Raw genomic sequence first — 17,043 nt, forward strand, 5'->3', positions numbered from 1 at the left:
GCAGTCCGTTCTTCCCTTTCTGGGAAAGGACAATTGGATGTGTTGTATCGATCTCCAGGATGTGTACTACCACATAAAAATCGGCAGATGGTTAAGGAGATATCTACGCTTCTGGCTGGGAAACAGTCACTATCAGTTAAGAGCTCTGCTCTTTTGTGTCACCACAGCCCCCAGTGTGTTCACCAAATGCATGGCAGTAGTTGCAGCTCACCTGAGGCGTCAAGGATTCCGGGTGTTTCCATATTTAGACGACTGGCTCCTTACTGCCACCACCAAGCATCAACTAATCAGGGCGAGGGAATACACAATCCACTCTTGTTCTCAACTTGGGTTCACCATAAACTACGAAAAATCTGCCTTGTTGCCTTTTCAATATATTACCTTTATAGGGGCAGATTTAGACACAAGGGCCATGATAGAAAAGCTGCCTCAAGAAAGAGTATTAACAATCTGTCGCCAATTTGCCATGCTGTTCACACAAAAAAGGATTCAAGCAAGTTTTGTCCTCAAGGTCCTGGGTTCTATGGCAGTGGCAATCACTCTGGTCCCTATGGCTAGCTTCCACATGAGAATTCTACAGTGGCTTATTTTTGCACAATAGTCATTCCAGGATTTACCAATGTCGCATCAGATTCTGATCACGGAATCCTGCAAAAGGGGTCTATGGTGACAATAGGCAGGCCGTTCCTACCCCCCCCCCCAACCTTTAGCCACAGTGACCACGGAAGCTTCCCAGATTGGGGGGGGGGTATTATCTGGGACAGACTGTTCAAGGGACTTGGCAAGAACACGAGTACCACTTGCACATCAATGTCCTGGAGATGAGAGTGGTGCTCCTGGCATTGCAAGCACTTCAGAACTCTCTACCTACAGGGACTATAGCAATTCAAATGGACAATATGTTGATTGTATGGTACATCAACAAACAGGGTGGAACCAGGTCTTACCCCTTGTGTCGAGAGGCTCTACGAGTTTGGCAATGGGCGATGTCTTCCCAAGGCTTTCTGGCTGCAATGCACATCCCAGGGAAATCCAATGGGATAGTGGACAAGCTCAGCCGGGCTATCCTGATGCCCCAAGAGTGGTCCCTGAAGCAGGAAGTTGCGGACTTGATTTTTTTGCAAAGGGGCCAGCCATGCTGCAATCTGTTTTGCCACCCCCCTCAACAACAAATGCAGCAGCTACTTTGCCCTAGTCCCGCCACCGGGACAGTCACCCAGGGATGCACTTGTTCACGATTGGCCCCCTGGACTGCTTTACGCCTTTCCACCTTTTTCCCCCTGATCCCCAAGGTTCTTCAGAAAGCACAGTCATTCGGTTGCAAGTTAATCCTCATTGCCCCTTACTGGCTTTATCAGATATGGTTTCCATTCCTTTGACCTCACCTGCAAGGGGAGCCTTGGATCCTGGACCCAGTGCCAAATCTTTTGAGGCATCAGTCGGGGGCTCTCCATCCTTCCATTCAAACTCTCAAGCTCACAGCTTGGTTTCTCCACTTCCGGTCTTAGCCAGGCTTCCCGATGTTTCTCCAGCAGTTAAACACATTTTGATTTCCTCCCATATGTCCACTACTAGGAGACTTTATGCTAGTAAGTGGAAGAGGTTCTCTTGCTGGGCAGGCAAAAATCAGGTTGATCCCTTTACTGCTCCCATTTCAAAGAGTCTTGAATTTCTTGCTGAAACCTTTGACTAAGGAGCAGCTGCAGCTACTGTCCGAGTTCAGTTTTCTGCCATTTCTAATTTCCATATGGGAGAAATGGGTTCCAATATCATGTCTCATAGGTTATGCAAGGCATTCCTAATAGGTACTACTGTATTAAGACCTCCGATAAGAGAACCTCTTCCCCCCTGGAATCTAAATTTAGTCTTAGATGCTCTGATTCTTCCTCCCTTCGAACCATCTGCTTCTTGTCTGCTCAAATTTCTGACTTGGAAGACTCTTTTCTTGGTTGCAATTACCTCTTTCAGAATTACAGGCCTTATCTATTCGTCCCCCTTACTTGATTTTCCATAATGATCGGGTTTCTCTCAGAACTAACCCCTCCTTCTTACCCAAGGTATGTTCTGACTACAATTTGAATCAATCCATAGAGCTTCCTGTGTTCTTCTCTAATCATGGCAACAAGGCAGAGTATAAGCTTCATCAGTTGGATGTTCATAGACAGTTTTGTTTCTATTTACACAGGACCAAGGACTTTAGAAAATCTGACCAATTGTTCATATAATTTGCGGACAATAAAAGAGGTTGTGCAGTCTCAAAGGTGACTTTATCAAAGTGGCTTTCAGACACTATAAAATATGTCGACGAGTTGCGTAAACAAAAATTTCCAGGGAAAATTAAAGGGCATTCATCAAGGGCCTTGTCTACCTCGATTGCCTTTCAAGCCAGTTTACCTTTGGATTTGATCTGTGCAACAGCTAAATGGGCTAATCCTCATACCTTTATAACTCGTTACAAAGTAGATGTGACCTCCCGGAACAGGGCATCCTTTGGTTCCACGGTCCTGAAGAGTTTTTTTTCCAGTGAGCCACCCAAGAATTAGGTGCTGGGGACGCTGTCCAAAACAGCAAGAACAAAGGCGAGATATGGACAACATAACATAAAGAAGTTATGTATTCACCATAACGTTCCATGTTTGTTCATCTTGCCTTCCTGCTTGCATCCCACCCTCATTCCCCATTCCTGGAGATCAAGAGGAATCCCTTGTTCTATTGGTTATACTGGCTGGGTTTCCTTTGTACCATAGCTTATGGTTAGTCTCAGTCTGCTACTATTACTATTGTGGAGGGATCACACCTTTATATGTAGGTGTCATCGGATATGTAAAGTAGACTATATCTTTTGTCTATTTCTATGTTCTAGTGTTGGGTTATCACAAACAAGATCTGCGTAACTACCACAAGGCATGCTGGGATAGGGGCTAGCCTTGAGCCAGTAAAAGCTCTTGAGCAGTAGTATAAGGCCGAGTCCGAGCCGAGGATCGGCTCCGAACCCAGACAGCAAGAAGGAAGGCGAGATCAAGGACATCAAACATGGAATGTTATGGTGAGTACATAACTTCTTTTTTTCACAGATCTTTATTTGGAGTAGCCCTGTGAGTAAAGCTTGACTGCAGGGAAGAAAATTCATCTCTCACAACCGAGTGTCTTATGATTTTTTTAAGTCTTTCTTCTTTTGCTCCCTCATTAATGTTTTTGAAACCAATTAGGAGGCAGCATGTAGACTTGACAGAAGCCCTCCTTTGCACTATTTGCTAACTTTACTTTTATCCTTATCCTTGCTTATGCTTCCTGTGGTGGTAGGGACAGAGGAATGCAGGCTTTACATTCTATCACATTGAGAAAGTGTGTCATGAAGTCATTCAGCTCCTTGCTTTCATATAGAACGCAGAGTACCTGTATCTTAAAGTGTTACACTAGGATTGTAATTATTTAACTGTGAAAACATGGCAGTATAAAGTCTGATATATATCTTATTTTTCTATATTAGGAATTGGCAGAGTCTAATGAAAGACTAAAATCTCAAACCAAAGAACTGAAGGATGCTCACAGTCAACGGAAACTAGTCATGCAGGAATTCTCAGAAATGAATGAAAGACTGAGTGAATTACGATCCGTTAAACAGAAACTTTCCCGCCAGCTCAGAGATAAGGAAGAAGAGTTAGAAGTTACAGCACAGAAAATTGAGAACTTAAGACAAGATCTCCGCAAAGCCGACAGAGCCAAAAAAGAGGTAGGTCTTGTGACATCGTGATGCTGAGTTTAACCATACTGTCGCCACAGTTCTGTAACTGATTTTTTCACAGCTGCAGCATCCTCTCCATGCCTTTTCTTCATTTTCTTCTTTCCTTAAACTTCTCCTGACAGTACCTGTTATGCTGTTTTCTTCTGGACTGTCTCCATTTTCACTCCACATACTCATTCCAGTCCTTTTCTTGTAGTCCCAGTATTACTAACTTCCCTTTCATTGCTGTCCCTCAGAATACACACGTCTGTCAGTTTTTATTTATTTATTTTATTTTTTTAACTCATAACGCACCTTATTATAATCAAACCAACTCTATTGGTAGACATTACTGACCCTCTTCCTAAGTCTCTAGCGTTGGTTCCCCTTTCTGTAGTATTCCTTTTTGTAATACTAAGCACATTTTTCCATAATTTCCATCACATTGCTAGTGTACTACATTATAATAATACATTCCTGTTTTTTAGGGCATTTCACACCCCTCTCAGCAGTCTTTCCTACACTTTACTTAACATCCCATAAAATGTGTCTGTTATATGTATATTTTATTTCATCTTATGCAGAATATAAGGCAAATGCAATTTTAATTAGTCTATGTCATAGTTCTATATGTGTTTTCATTGGTTGAACCATATTTTAAATACCAATGTTTTAACTGTTTTTATGAGTCTGAAGAAGCGATCAGCTGACTTAGATCGCGAAAGCGCTTACTCTTGTTTAATAAAGTGATGTGAAATTGCAAGTGAACAGTTTCCTACCTTGACTACTACATCTCAGTTACAACTTTTGGTTTTATATAGGGCACTACTGTGAAGCTGCAAGTGATTTATTTCCTGACGTGGATTATTCCATTTTTATCTTCAGCTGTGGTCTAACCATTGGTCTTTTCATTTTTTTTTTCACTTGAGGTGTATACCAGGCGTTTATCCAGCTTTTGTTTTCTTTCACGTGTTAATATCCCCTTTACACTTCTGACTGTAACTACATATTTTCCTGAGTTTATTTTCTGTCAGTGCCTCCCACTCTTCAGTCCTTCTCCTGTCAGTTTGAAGCCCATTTGTTCTGTTGCCACTGTTTAGTCTCCAGCATGAGGACAAAAGATGATCAGAGTGGCCATCTTCTAGGCAACCAGGAAGGTATTCTGTGCCTCTGCCTGTGTCTAGCAGTGCAGGCACTGAGGACATTTCTGATGGCCATAACCCCACCACCGGGATTGCTGATGTAGGCACTTGCTTCCCTAGAAGGCTCTACAGTGCCCTTCCCTTGAATGCACATGGTTCTGCCCATATATTAATGAAGGGCTCCTGACCCTGGCTTGTTATCACTAAGCCTATATCCCCTGGTTTTTGTACATTTTCATTGCTTCCAAGCCTCTGCATGTTGGTAATGAAATGGCATATCGAGGCTACCCCTCAACCCAGAATGGGGGATCTAGGGTTGGATACACACTCTCATTTTCCACCTGCTTGTCTTCTGCATTAGCCAAACTATCGCTCAGTCTGGGATTATCTGGGTCATAATCAAGACTTTGTTATTCTATGCCTTGGAGCCAGGATAAATAAGATGTATTTAGATGACTTTACATAATCTGCTGACCAGGTTTTGTTAAGTAATTTCTGTGTACCTGCTTACAGCTACAGACTACACCAACTAGCATATTTAATAGTTTTGTATAATTCTGTGATATGTGTGTGTGTGTGTGTGTGTGTGTGTGTGTGTGTGTGTGTGTGTGTGTGTGTGTGTGTCAACATTTGCAGCTGGTTGCTTTTTTTGCTGCATTGTTAAAAGTACAATATATGTTGAGGCTTTTCTTCCTGGTCCTCTACTGCATATGGACCTATTCCCATTCAACAATGCCAGTAAGGAAAGCAATAAAAGGTGAAGAAAAATCTTTTTACAGATGCCTGCATGACATTATTCTGTAACCAGCCAAGAAAAGCAGCAAACTAGTGCAGTTCAGTAGATGTACAGAAATAAGATATATATTGTTTGACCAAGGATATAATGAGAGAAACACTTGCTAAAGACTAATAACTCGGGCAACAGTTGCTCATGCAACATTCCTCGCATCAAATTAGAGTAAGATGGTAATAGTGACAAGCTAATCAGTTGGTGGTCCATATTTGGCACACCTTAGAGAGAGAAAAGCAGATGTTACATACCCTGTTAGTGATGGCCTTTTATCTGAGGTGCAGCAATCTCAAAGTGAAAATAATAAAGCGAGATGGATGTAGAGGGTGAAGATCTCAACATGGTAGGGGTGTAGGGATGGCTTATTTTGACTTCCACAATCTCTGTCTCAAGCCTCACTCATGCACTCAAGCATGCTGAGTCAAGTTGGCATGTGCTCTAATTTTTGTTTCCTGCGTCTTTGAAGTATGAGATATATGTAGTTATTTATTATGCAGTTATGTGTGGTCCAAGGTTGGGACATCTCAGAGAAAAAGTGACGTAGGTGTTTCACTGCCTATCAGTTATTGCCCTTTCTTTGATTTGCAGTGATCTCAGAGTGGGAATAATAAAGATCCTATACATTCATTATGCCTGATCCGGCATATGGGTCTTTGATCCAAAACTCAGATCTGATTTGGCAAATTTAGTGCTCCAGCCTTGAGAACCTTTCCTTCCTATAATGCCCTGCTTCTCCCTGACTAACGCAGATCTCATTTGCGCCGTCCAAATAGCATCAAGATTTTGGCAGATAAGGGCTCCATCTCAAAAAATCTCCATGACACTTAAGACTGTATCCACCAGAATGGTAACCACTTCATTTTTTTTTGTTTTGTTTTGTTTCTGAAATGCTACCATTAATGACATCTGTGTATTCGTCACAAGGTGTTTCCCAAGTACCTTTTTAAACCACTGTAAACTGGACTTCGTTTTCTAGCTACAGACCAGTTTTGAGGTCACAGTGGAAAAAGGCTAGTGCACATATTGGGACACTGACTTGGTCTTTTTAGGGACTCTCTTTTGACAGTTTTCGTGTGATGGGCCTCTTCTTTATCAGATGTGAAAGATGTTCATTGTGTTACACTGCTGCAGTCATTACACTTGGGTTATCCTGCCATCAGGCGGTCACGCAGTCGGCCCGAATTGCAAAGTCTTGGTCCGGCGTCGGTTGCTGTTGCTTGTTCCATGACGTCAGCGCTCCAGGGGTATATAAGATGCATCCGATGCCATTTTCTTCAGTCTTTCTTGCCGCACGGTGCCCGAAGCAGAAGCAGTTCGCAAGTGCCGGTCGGCCAACTCCTGAGATTTTCGAAGTTGAATTTCAGATCCAAAGTCTTCAATAAAGCTAAGTACCCCGTTGGGGAAACTTTCTTCTTGCCTCAGACTGATGTCAGAAAAAGTTAATAATTGTATTTCTTGTGGGAATCAAATACCTCATAAGGACTTCCACTCTTACTGTATTCCATGCCTAGGCCCTGATCACGACGTCACTAGTTGTAGGTTTTGTGCTAGATTTAACAAACGCACTATAAAACGACGTTTTGATTTTGCTTTGCACTACTTTGGCTGAAGGTTCAATTATACGATGCCGTCGGATCAGCCGACGACCTCAATACTGAAAAAACGCAGAGACAAGGATAAAGACAGGCATCCGCGGTCCAAAACCGACGACAAAACCTCTTCTAGGCCAGTCGCCGGTTCGCCGGTTCTCAGTGAGGTGCTTTCGCAGCCCCTGACACCCGCTACCTCAGAGCCACAGGCCGCTTCTGACTCCCACATGGAGACATCTAGGCCTCTGGAAACTCAAGGTATTGGGCCTACGGAAACTAATCCCTCAGATGGGTCCAGAGCCGCTGAGCAGACATCGGCTTCTGAGGGTGTTTTCAGACCTTCACAACTCACCATTAAAACAACAGCCAAGACAAAGGTACCATTAAAGACAAAGAAACAAGTACAGAATTCTCCTGGACAGTCCTCTATGCCTAAGAAACAGATGCTTAAAATGGCCGAAGACCTCATTACTCTAATCAGGGGTTCCCATCCCCCTCCTGAGAAAAGGCCTAGGCATGATGCAGACTATGACTCCTCTGATCAGGTTTCCATTTCCTCTGATTCCTCTTCAGACCAGGGATACTCTCTACCACCCTATGAGGACTCTGATGCTGAAGAATCTATCCCTTCAGCCTCTCCTCCTGAGGATTATTCGTTTGGGGAATCTTTACATACCATGAGGGAGCATTTCCATTGGGAAAGCCAGGATTACTCAGAATCCAAGAAAAGGCTCAGGGATTTCCTCTTATTGCCTCAACACAGGCCCCTGGCTATTCTGCCTGTGCTAGATATTGTGGATGATGTGTTCTCTGAATCCAGTTTATCTCCTGACTCTTTGCCCCCTGCTCCAGCCAAGCCAGATAGGTATTATAGAGTCCCCAACTCTCACACGTTTCTTTACAAAAACCCTTCTGCTGATCCAGAAACTATTTCCCAGGGTCCAAAAGGGGTTAAGGTTTCCATTGCAAAAAATCCAGTACCCGCTGACAGAGATTCCAGAGCTTTGGATAGATGGGGGAAGAAAGTATACACTTCTGCAACTTTAGCAGTAAGAGCTTTAAATTGCCAGTTTCACATGCTTAAGTACCAACAATATTTAATGGCTCAGTTAAAACAGAAAATGCTTGCAAGCACAGAAGCTCCTGATTGTAAAGAAATGCAGGATTTATTGCATGCAGTTGAACAGGTGGGAAAACATACTCTGCAATGTGGTTTTGATTCTTTAGAGGCCTCTTGTAGAGCCGCAGTTACAGGTTCTGTAATTCGAAGGCATGCTTGTTTAAAAGAACAAAGTTTACCTGATCATGTTAAGGCAAAATTATTGGATGCTCCTTTACAGCATGATACTTTGTTTGGTGTTAAAGCAGAAGAGGTGTTAAAGAAAATGGAGGATAAAGCTAAATCTATGCAAACAGTCAAGGATTTCTTACAGGTACAGCCACCTCGGTTTAGCAGAAATTGGCCAACAAAGAATTGGTCCTTTCCAGTGCCAGACAGGCCACAGAGAGGCAGATACAGACGCCCAAGAGGCAGATCTCAACCCCAAGGCTCAAACAGATAACGACAGTGGGGCACCTCAACCCCAAAAGGTGGTGAGGACAAGTCTCAACCTTACAGGAAACAGTCACAATGACTTTCCCCTTCGTACGCCAAGCACGTCCCTTTTGGAAGCCCCCTTACGGGGAAAACTAGCACTTTTTTCTCAAAACTGGCAAACAATCACCCAAGACAAATGGGTCCTGAATATTGTGTCTCAAGGTTACAGATTCCACTTTCATACTTTACCAAGGCTAAAAGGAATGCCAGACCTGCCACAAAATCAATGGGCAGAGGCACAGAAACAAGTTTCAGCCCTCATGGACATGAGAGCTATTCAAAAAGTACCACAACAGGAACAAGGACAAGGATTTTACTCAAGACTCTTCCTGGTCCCCAGAAAGGAAAGGCGTGGAGGCCCATACTAGACCTTTCAATTCTGCATACTTACCTGGATATTCCGAAATTCAAAATGTTGACATTACAGCAGCTTCTACCCATGCTGGGCAAGAAGGCTTGGCTTGTTACTCTGGATCTCAAAGAGGCATACTGCATGTCCCTATCAGACAAAATTGCAGAAGATACCTCATATTCAAAGCTGGTACAATGCACTACCAATTCTCTGCACTGCTCTTTGCCTTATCTAATGTGCCCAGGGTCTTCACAAAGTGCCTGGCACCAGTAATTGCATTTTGCAGAGAAAAAGGAATTCAAATATATCCATATCTGGACGACTGCCTCATTCAAGCAGAGACAAAGGACATTCTTCTACAGCATCTGGCGTTTGTAAAAAGGTTGCTAATTTCTCTAGGGCAGGGGTGTCCAACCTTTTGGCTTGCCCGGGCCGGATTGAGTGAACAGAAATTGTCTTGGGGCTGCATATAAAATATATCATACAGTTAACTCTTTCGCTGCCACAGGAGGCCAAAGTTGACCTCCTGGCTGTACTGTAGGTGCATTCGAACAATTAATAAATGTAAAGAATGCCTAATATTTGCCTTAAAATTCTAATTCTCATTCTGATTTTAATTCTCTACTCTAACAGTTAACTCTAACATCTTAGTTAATACATAGATTTTTTTAACAAATAAACAGATATTCACCACAGCACTTGCATTTCTCACTGGGAAAACCACTCCAGCAGTCCATCTACATACAGTGTCAACATTAGCAGTCCTACAATACTATAATCCACAAAAATAAGCCAACAAATTTGCAATAAAGTAAAGAATTCACATTACTGACTTAATAAAACAATTCTGAATAAGCTACAAGAGGGTCTCACCCAAACAAATGACTGGTGCCAGAAACATGGCCTCAAGCTAAATGCCAAAAATGTGCAATCATCCCCTTTGAGGAGAGTGATGTCCCCACAAATTATCACATTAATAACAATGTTGTAAGCACGCAATCAGTCGTGAGGTGCTTGAGAACCCAGGTTGATAGAGACCTGACTTTTGACCACCACGTTTTCTCCGTTGTACGGAAAGCTGTTTACATGGCGCACCTCATTAGTAAGGGTATCTCATCCAGGGACAAGGAGGTCATAACATCCCTGTATTCTTCCTTTACAAGAGCAATTATTGAGCGCAACACCCCTTTTGGCACGTGCCTCAGCAAAACACCGTGCCAAAAGAAGACTACAACCATTTCTGACAAAAAAGGTCAAAGGACTGAGTTCACTTAGTTATCCAAACAGACTAAAAAGCTTCTTGCTTTCCGCTGTCTCTCACTGGCTACTATAAATTTCATCACTGGCTTGCTTTCCAGGCTAAGAAAGATCCTGCCTTGAGACTTTCTCCACCTCAGAAATACTGGTTATATTTAAAAGACTCACTACAAAGACCACAGCCTTCGCTGCAACATAAACAAGCCACTTTGTATGGACAGGTTCTTGACACAAAAACTTTCAACTTCTGTAAAAAGCTCCACTCATTATCAAACAATGTAGTTCAACAACACTACAACTGGATGGATAGCCATGAATGCACTCCTTAAGTAAGTAGCATAGCCTTCATCAAACCGGAAGGAAAATCCACATACTAAACTTTCCCAGCTGGATGGCTAAGATCTAATATTGGTTACTCAAGTCTACTTGTCTAAGAAGAGGGGCCTATTTAACTAAGAATTCCATTTGCAAAAATATATTCAGTATACATATTAAATATCTCTCTTATACACACACACACACACACACACACACACACACACACACACACACACACACACACACACACACACACACACACACACACACACATACAGAAAAGGAGCCCCTACTTGTAAAATAGGCAACCTCAGTAATCACATAACACAGTCTCACTGATTGAAATTGTCTGGAAGTCAAAATATCTGAAAAAAAAAAATCATAACAGAAATGGATTCCTCCATGCAATTTCCCACCACCAAAAGGACCATCAATAAATCAACAAATAACTGCTCAGCAAAAATAAAATCAATAAGAAATCTATTACCTCTCTAAGATCATACTACATACTGGAGTAAACATATAGCTTCCCTCCAATCTAAAGCCATTTGATATTCAGACATTTTAATTTGTGCAGAAGTTATTCACAGACTGACCATTTACTAAGCTGTAATGCTGACCATCGCTTTTGAAAAAAACAAATTCCCACACTTTGTCAATAGCTCAAAGTGAAGAAAGGATTACTTTTTTTTACTTACTATGTATTTATTTAATTTTGGAAAACATCTTTAAAACTGTTAAATTGATCACACACCCAGAAACACAGAAAAGTTATTGTGATAAGTAAGCCACAGACTGCTGCAAGAAATCAGTCACAGCACACTATGCTTACGTCCGAACAAATGAAGCATACCTGTCAATTCCAAAAGAATTAAAGTAGTGTAATAAGAAAGTTATTTGCAAGGTTACATGGCAGTTTATATTGGAAATAAGTGGAGATATTAAAGATGCTCTGTTTCTCATAATTATGCTGAAAAGTCTTCCAAGGTAAATACAATCTTCTGATTTAGCATGGAACCATACCTCTCAACCTTAGAGCAAGAATTCTGGACAAAGCGACAAATACAATTGGGACACAGGCCCAAAAATAGTTATGCATCACAGACACCAATGAAACAAGTGCAGCTGCAAACATTATACATTACGCATAATGTTTCTATCCCATTATTGTCAGTTAAACATTATATGGCTCATTCAATCCTGCCTTCTTTTGCAACAAAGAAAACCATACTTTGAAATGACAAATCCATTAAAAATAATAAAACACATTGGCTCCACATCCTGCAACTTCCTACCTGCAAACAACCACAGAGCTTTCACTGAAACTAGGTCTGCTTATTTCCACAGAATGACACCTCCCTCTAATTAAGTCTAATGGTATACAATCTACCAGGATCTGGACTACTTGAAATAAATTAAATTATGGCCTGTAAATTGCAAGTGCACTTTGTTTAATTAAACTTCATTTCAAAGCCCACTTGCTGTATTTTTATAGTAACATCCAAATATCCATTTCCAGGTCACTTTACAAGACATTGGCAGTGGTAGACATAGCATCTTCCAGATCCCTACAGGGCCACACTCATACTGCTAACATTGTCCATTAAATGTAAATATCCATCCACTGTAAATGGCAAGAAGCTATGTCCTAAAAACTCTATTTTTGGCATTCCTAGTACCCAAGTATCAATTTTTGAAACAAAGAAACATATTCTCCACAGTTTATAAGTCTCTGTCTTTAATAATCATCTACTATTGCAGTACTCCCAACACAAACACACACATACACACTAAAACCCCCAACATTTAAAAAATGACATTGTGCCCACTTGATTTGCCAGTATTGATGATCCACCAAAGATATGCTTACTGTTGTCCAATCTACCACTGCTTAGAACCCACCAGTGACAAGACAGTACTGGGTGATTTTTTTGTTTGTCAAAAAAAACAATAAACTTTATATGCTACAGTCCCACATTACTCAATCCATTACTGACCCATCAACCCTAGGCTGCTGTCTCCTTCTTAATCCCTGGGACAGCATTACCTTGGATGACTACTTTTATTTCCTAAGCAAAAGACACAAACTGGAAGATGAGGCAAAAATCCAGACATTCTTCGAAAATCCATACAGTTGAGAGGTATGATTTCATATTCAATACAACACTCTCCCTATCAGAAAAGCTGCAATTTAATGAAAGTGTACTTTTAATGTAGGATGCATTTGTATGCCGACTTTTTTGTATGTTAGCCTCTTTGTGCATGTGTCTCTCTCTGTCTCTCTGTCATGCACACATAAACACACACACACACACACACACACACACACACACACACACACACACACACACACACACACACACACACACACACACTTCTACTTTCACGCACACAAACATTCTGCTTTCATGCATGCACTCACTCACACCATACTTACCTATTAACACAGGTTAAGTGCTGTCTCTTTAAAAGGCAATGGCAGCAAATCCATAGACGAGTCCCTCTTCAGCAAGAACACACACATTGATTCTTTGGCACGAAATAATGGCACAAACACACAGACCCTTCTTTGGTGCAAAAAAATCAGTACTAGAAGGATGCTTTGGTGCATGCACACACCGATGTTAGAGTTACAGGTCATGGCCGCGAAAAACACAACAAAAAAGTGTTTTGGGGCATGCGTACATGAATGTTGGAGTTAGAGGTAGAGGGCCGCATGGCAGCGTTCTGAGGGCCGCAGGTTGGACACATCTGCTCTAGGGTACACAGTAAACGAAAAGAAGTAAAAAATTGGCCCTCGCAACAGGTTATATTCCTGGGTGCCAGCTTAAATACAACGGCCCAGATGGCTTACCTCACGCCAGATAAACAAGTTCAACTAACTCAATATTTTCAATTGCTGGCAAGAAAGTCCCATCTCCCTGCAAGAAAAATTCTGCAGGCCGTGGGATTCATGGCATCCTGCATACTACTAATACCATATGCCAGACTGCATATGAGGAAATTATAATGGTACCTGAAAAGTGTTTAGACTCAACACTCTCACAGTTTAGAAACAGTAATACCAATGATTCCCTGCCTACAACAGGAGTTTCGATGGTGGGCACAAGCATGTCACCTAAACAAGGGTCAGCCTTTCACCCAACCCACAGCCAGGCAGACTCTAACAACAGATGCTTCGGATTACGCCTGGGGAGCACACATGGCAGGAAAATGCATTCAGGGCAAGTGGACCACAGACCAGATGCATCTTCACATCAATCAAAAAGAGATGTTGGCTGTTCAAAATGCCCTAACAGCCTTCAAGGATCTTCTAATTAGATGTCTCCAACCTGCGGCCCTCAGAACTCTGCCATGCGGCCCTCTACCTCTAACTCCAACATTCATGTACGCATGCCCCAAAATACTTTTTTGTTGTGTTTTTCGCGGCCATGACCTGTAACTCTAACATCGGTGTGCGCATGCACCAAAACATCTTTCTAGTTTTGATTTTTTTGCACCAAATAAGGGTTTGTGTGTTTGCGCCATTATTTTGTGCCAAAGAATCAATGTGTGTGTTCTTGCTGAAGAGGGACTCATCTATGGATTTGCTGCCATTGCCTTTTAAAGAGACAGCACTTAACCTGTGTTAATAGGTAAGTATGGTGTGAGTGAGTGCATGCATGAAAGCAGAATGTGTGTGTGTGTGTGTGTGTGTGTGTGTGTGTGTGTGTGTGTGTGTGTGTGTGTGTGTGTGTGTGTGTGTGTTTATGTGTGCATGACAGAGAGATAGAGAGAGACACATGCACAAAGAGGCTAACATAGAAAAAAGTTAGCTCACAAATGCATCCTACATTAAAAGTACACTTTCATTAAATTGCAGCTTTTCTGATAGGGAGAGTGTTGTATTGAATATGAAATCATACCTCTCAATTGTATGGATTTTCGAAGAATGTCTGGATTTTTGCCTCATCTTCCAGTTTGTGTCTTTTGCTTAGGAAATAAAAGTAGTCATCCAAGGTAATGCAGTCCCAGGGATTAAGAAGGAGACAGCAGCCTAGGGTTATTGGGTCAGTAATGGACTGAGTAATGTGGGACTGTAGCATATAAAGTTTATTGTTTTTTTTTGACAACCAAAAAAATCACCCAGTACTGTCTTGTCATTGGTGGGTTCTAAGCAGTGGTAGATTGGACAACAGTAAGCATATCTTTGGTGGATCATCAGTACTGGCAAATCAAGTGGGCACAATGTCATTTTTTCAATGTTGGGGGTTTTAGTGTGTATGTGTGTGTTTGTGTTGGGAGTACTGCAATAGTAGATGATTATTAAAGACAGAGACTTATAAACTGTGGAGAATATGTTTCTTTGTTTCAAGACCTGATACTTGGGTACTAGGAATGCCAAAAATAGATTTTTTAGGACATAGCTTCTTGCCATTTACAGTGGATGGATATTTACATTTAATGGACGATGTTAGCAGTATGAGTGTGGTCCTGTAGGGATCTGGAAGATGCTATGTCTACCACTGCCAATGTCTTGTAAAGTGACCTGGAAATGGATATTTGGATGTTACTATAAAAATACAGCAAGTGGGCTTTGAAATGTAGTTTAATTAAACAAAGTGCACTTGCAATTTACAGGCCATAATTTAATTTATTTCAAGTAGTCCAGATCCTGGTAGATTGTATACCATTAGACTTAATTAGAGAGAGGTGTCATTCTGTGGAAATAAGCAGACCTAGTTTCAGTGAAAGCTCTGTGGTTGTTTGCAGGTAGGAAGTTGCAGGATGTGGAGCCAATGTGTTTTTATTATTTTTAATGGATTTGTCATTTCAAAGTATGGTTTTCTTTGTTGCAAAAGAAGGCAGGATTGAATGAGCCATATAATGTTTAACTGACAATAATGGGATAGAAACATTATGCGTAATGTATAATGTTTGCAGCTGCACTTGTTTCATTGGTGTCTGTGATGCATAACTATTTTTGGGCCTGTGTCCCAATTATATTTGTCGCTTTGTCCAGAATTCTTGCTCTAAGGTTGAGAGGTATGGTTCCATGCTAAATCAGAAGGTTGTATTTACCTTGGAAGACTTTTCAGCATAATTATGAGAAACAGAGCGTCTTTAATATCTCCACTTATTTCCAATATAAACTGCCTTGTAACCTTGCAAATAACTTTCTTATTACACTACTTTAATTCTTTTGGAATTGACAGGTATGCTTCATTGGTTCGGGCGTAAGCATAGTGTGCTGTGACTGATTTCTTGCAGCAGTCTGTGGCTTACTTATCACAATAACTTTTCTGTGTTTCTGGGTGTGTGATCAATTTAACAGTTTTAAAGATGTTTTCCAAAATTAAATAAATACATAGTAAGTAAAAAAAAGTAATCCTTTCTTCACTTTGAGCTATTGACAAAGTGTGGGAATTTGTTTTTTTCAAAAGCGATGGTCAGCATTACAGCTTAGTAAACGGTCAGTCTGTGAATAACTTCTGCACAAATTAAAATGTCTGAATATCAAATGGCTTTAGATTGGAGGGAAGCTATATGTTTACTCCAGTATGTAGTATGATCTTAGAGAGGTAATAGATTTCTTATTGATTTAATTTTTGCTGAGCAGTTATTTGTTGATTTATTGATGGTCCTTTTGGTGGTGGGAAATTGCATGGAGGAATCCATTTCTGTTATGATTTTTTTTTCAGATATTTTGACTTCCAGACAATTTCAATCAGTGAGACTGTGTTATGTGATTACTGAGGTTGCCTATTTTACAAGTAGAGGCTCCTTTTGTGTGTGTGTGTGTGTGTGTGTGTGTGTGTGTGTGTGTGTGTGTGTGTGTGTGTAAGAGAGAGAGAGATTTAATATGTATACTGAATATATTTTTGCAAATGGAATTCTTAGTTAAATAGGCCCCTCTTCTTAGACAAGTAGACTTGAGTAACCAATATTAGATCTTAGCCATCCAGCTGGGAAAGTTTAGTATGTGGATTTTCCTTCCGGTTTGATGAAGGCTATGCTACTTACTTAAGGAGTGCATTCATGGCTATCCATTCAGTTGTAGTGTTGTTGAACTACATTGTTTGATAATGAGTGGAGCTTTTTACAGAAGTTGAAAGTTTTTGTGTCAAGAACCTGTCCATACAAAGTGGCTTGTTTATGTTGCAGTGAAGGCTGTGGTCTTTGTAGTGAGTCTTTTAAATATAACCAGTATTTCTGAGGTGGAGAAAGTCTCAAGGCAGGATCTTTCTTAGCCTGGAAAGCAAGCCAGTGATGAAATTTATAGTAGCCAGTGAGA

The 17,043-nt window shown here is 41.1% G+C and overlaps 1 protein-coding gene across 2 annotated transcripts in view; it reads left to right on the forward strand.

The window, feature by feature from the left end:
* The window catches only part of CDC42BPA (CDC42 binding protein kinase alpha), a 3,351,611-nt gene that overhangs the window by 2,036,603 nt on the left and 1,297,965 nt on the right, over positions 1 to 17,043 (forward strand). For both annotated transcript variants that reach the window (XM_044059574.1, XM_044059584.1), the window contains exon 13: positions 3,491 to 3,733. In XM_044059574.1, the coding sequence (XP_043915509.1) occupies positions 3,491 to 3,733 (243 nt within the window). The remainder of the gene's footprint in view (positions 1 to 3,490; positions 3,734 to 17,043) is intronic.

Source organism: Protopterus annectens, chromosome 1.part2, assembly GCF_019279795.1.
Source record: "Protopterus annectens isolate FY-2018-M chromosome 1.part2, PAN1.0, whole genome shotgun sequence".
Taxonomy (NCBI): Eukaryota; Metazoa; Chordata; order Ceratodontiformes; family Protopteridae; genus Protopterus; species Protopterus annectens.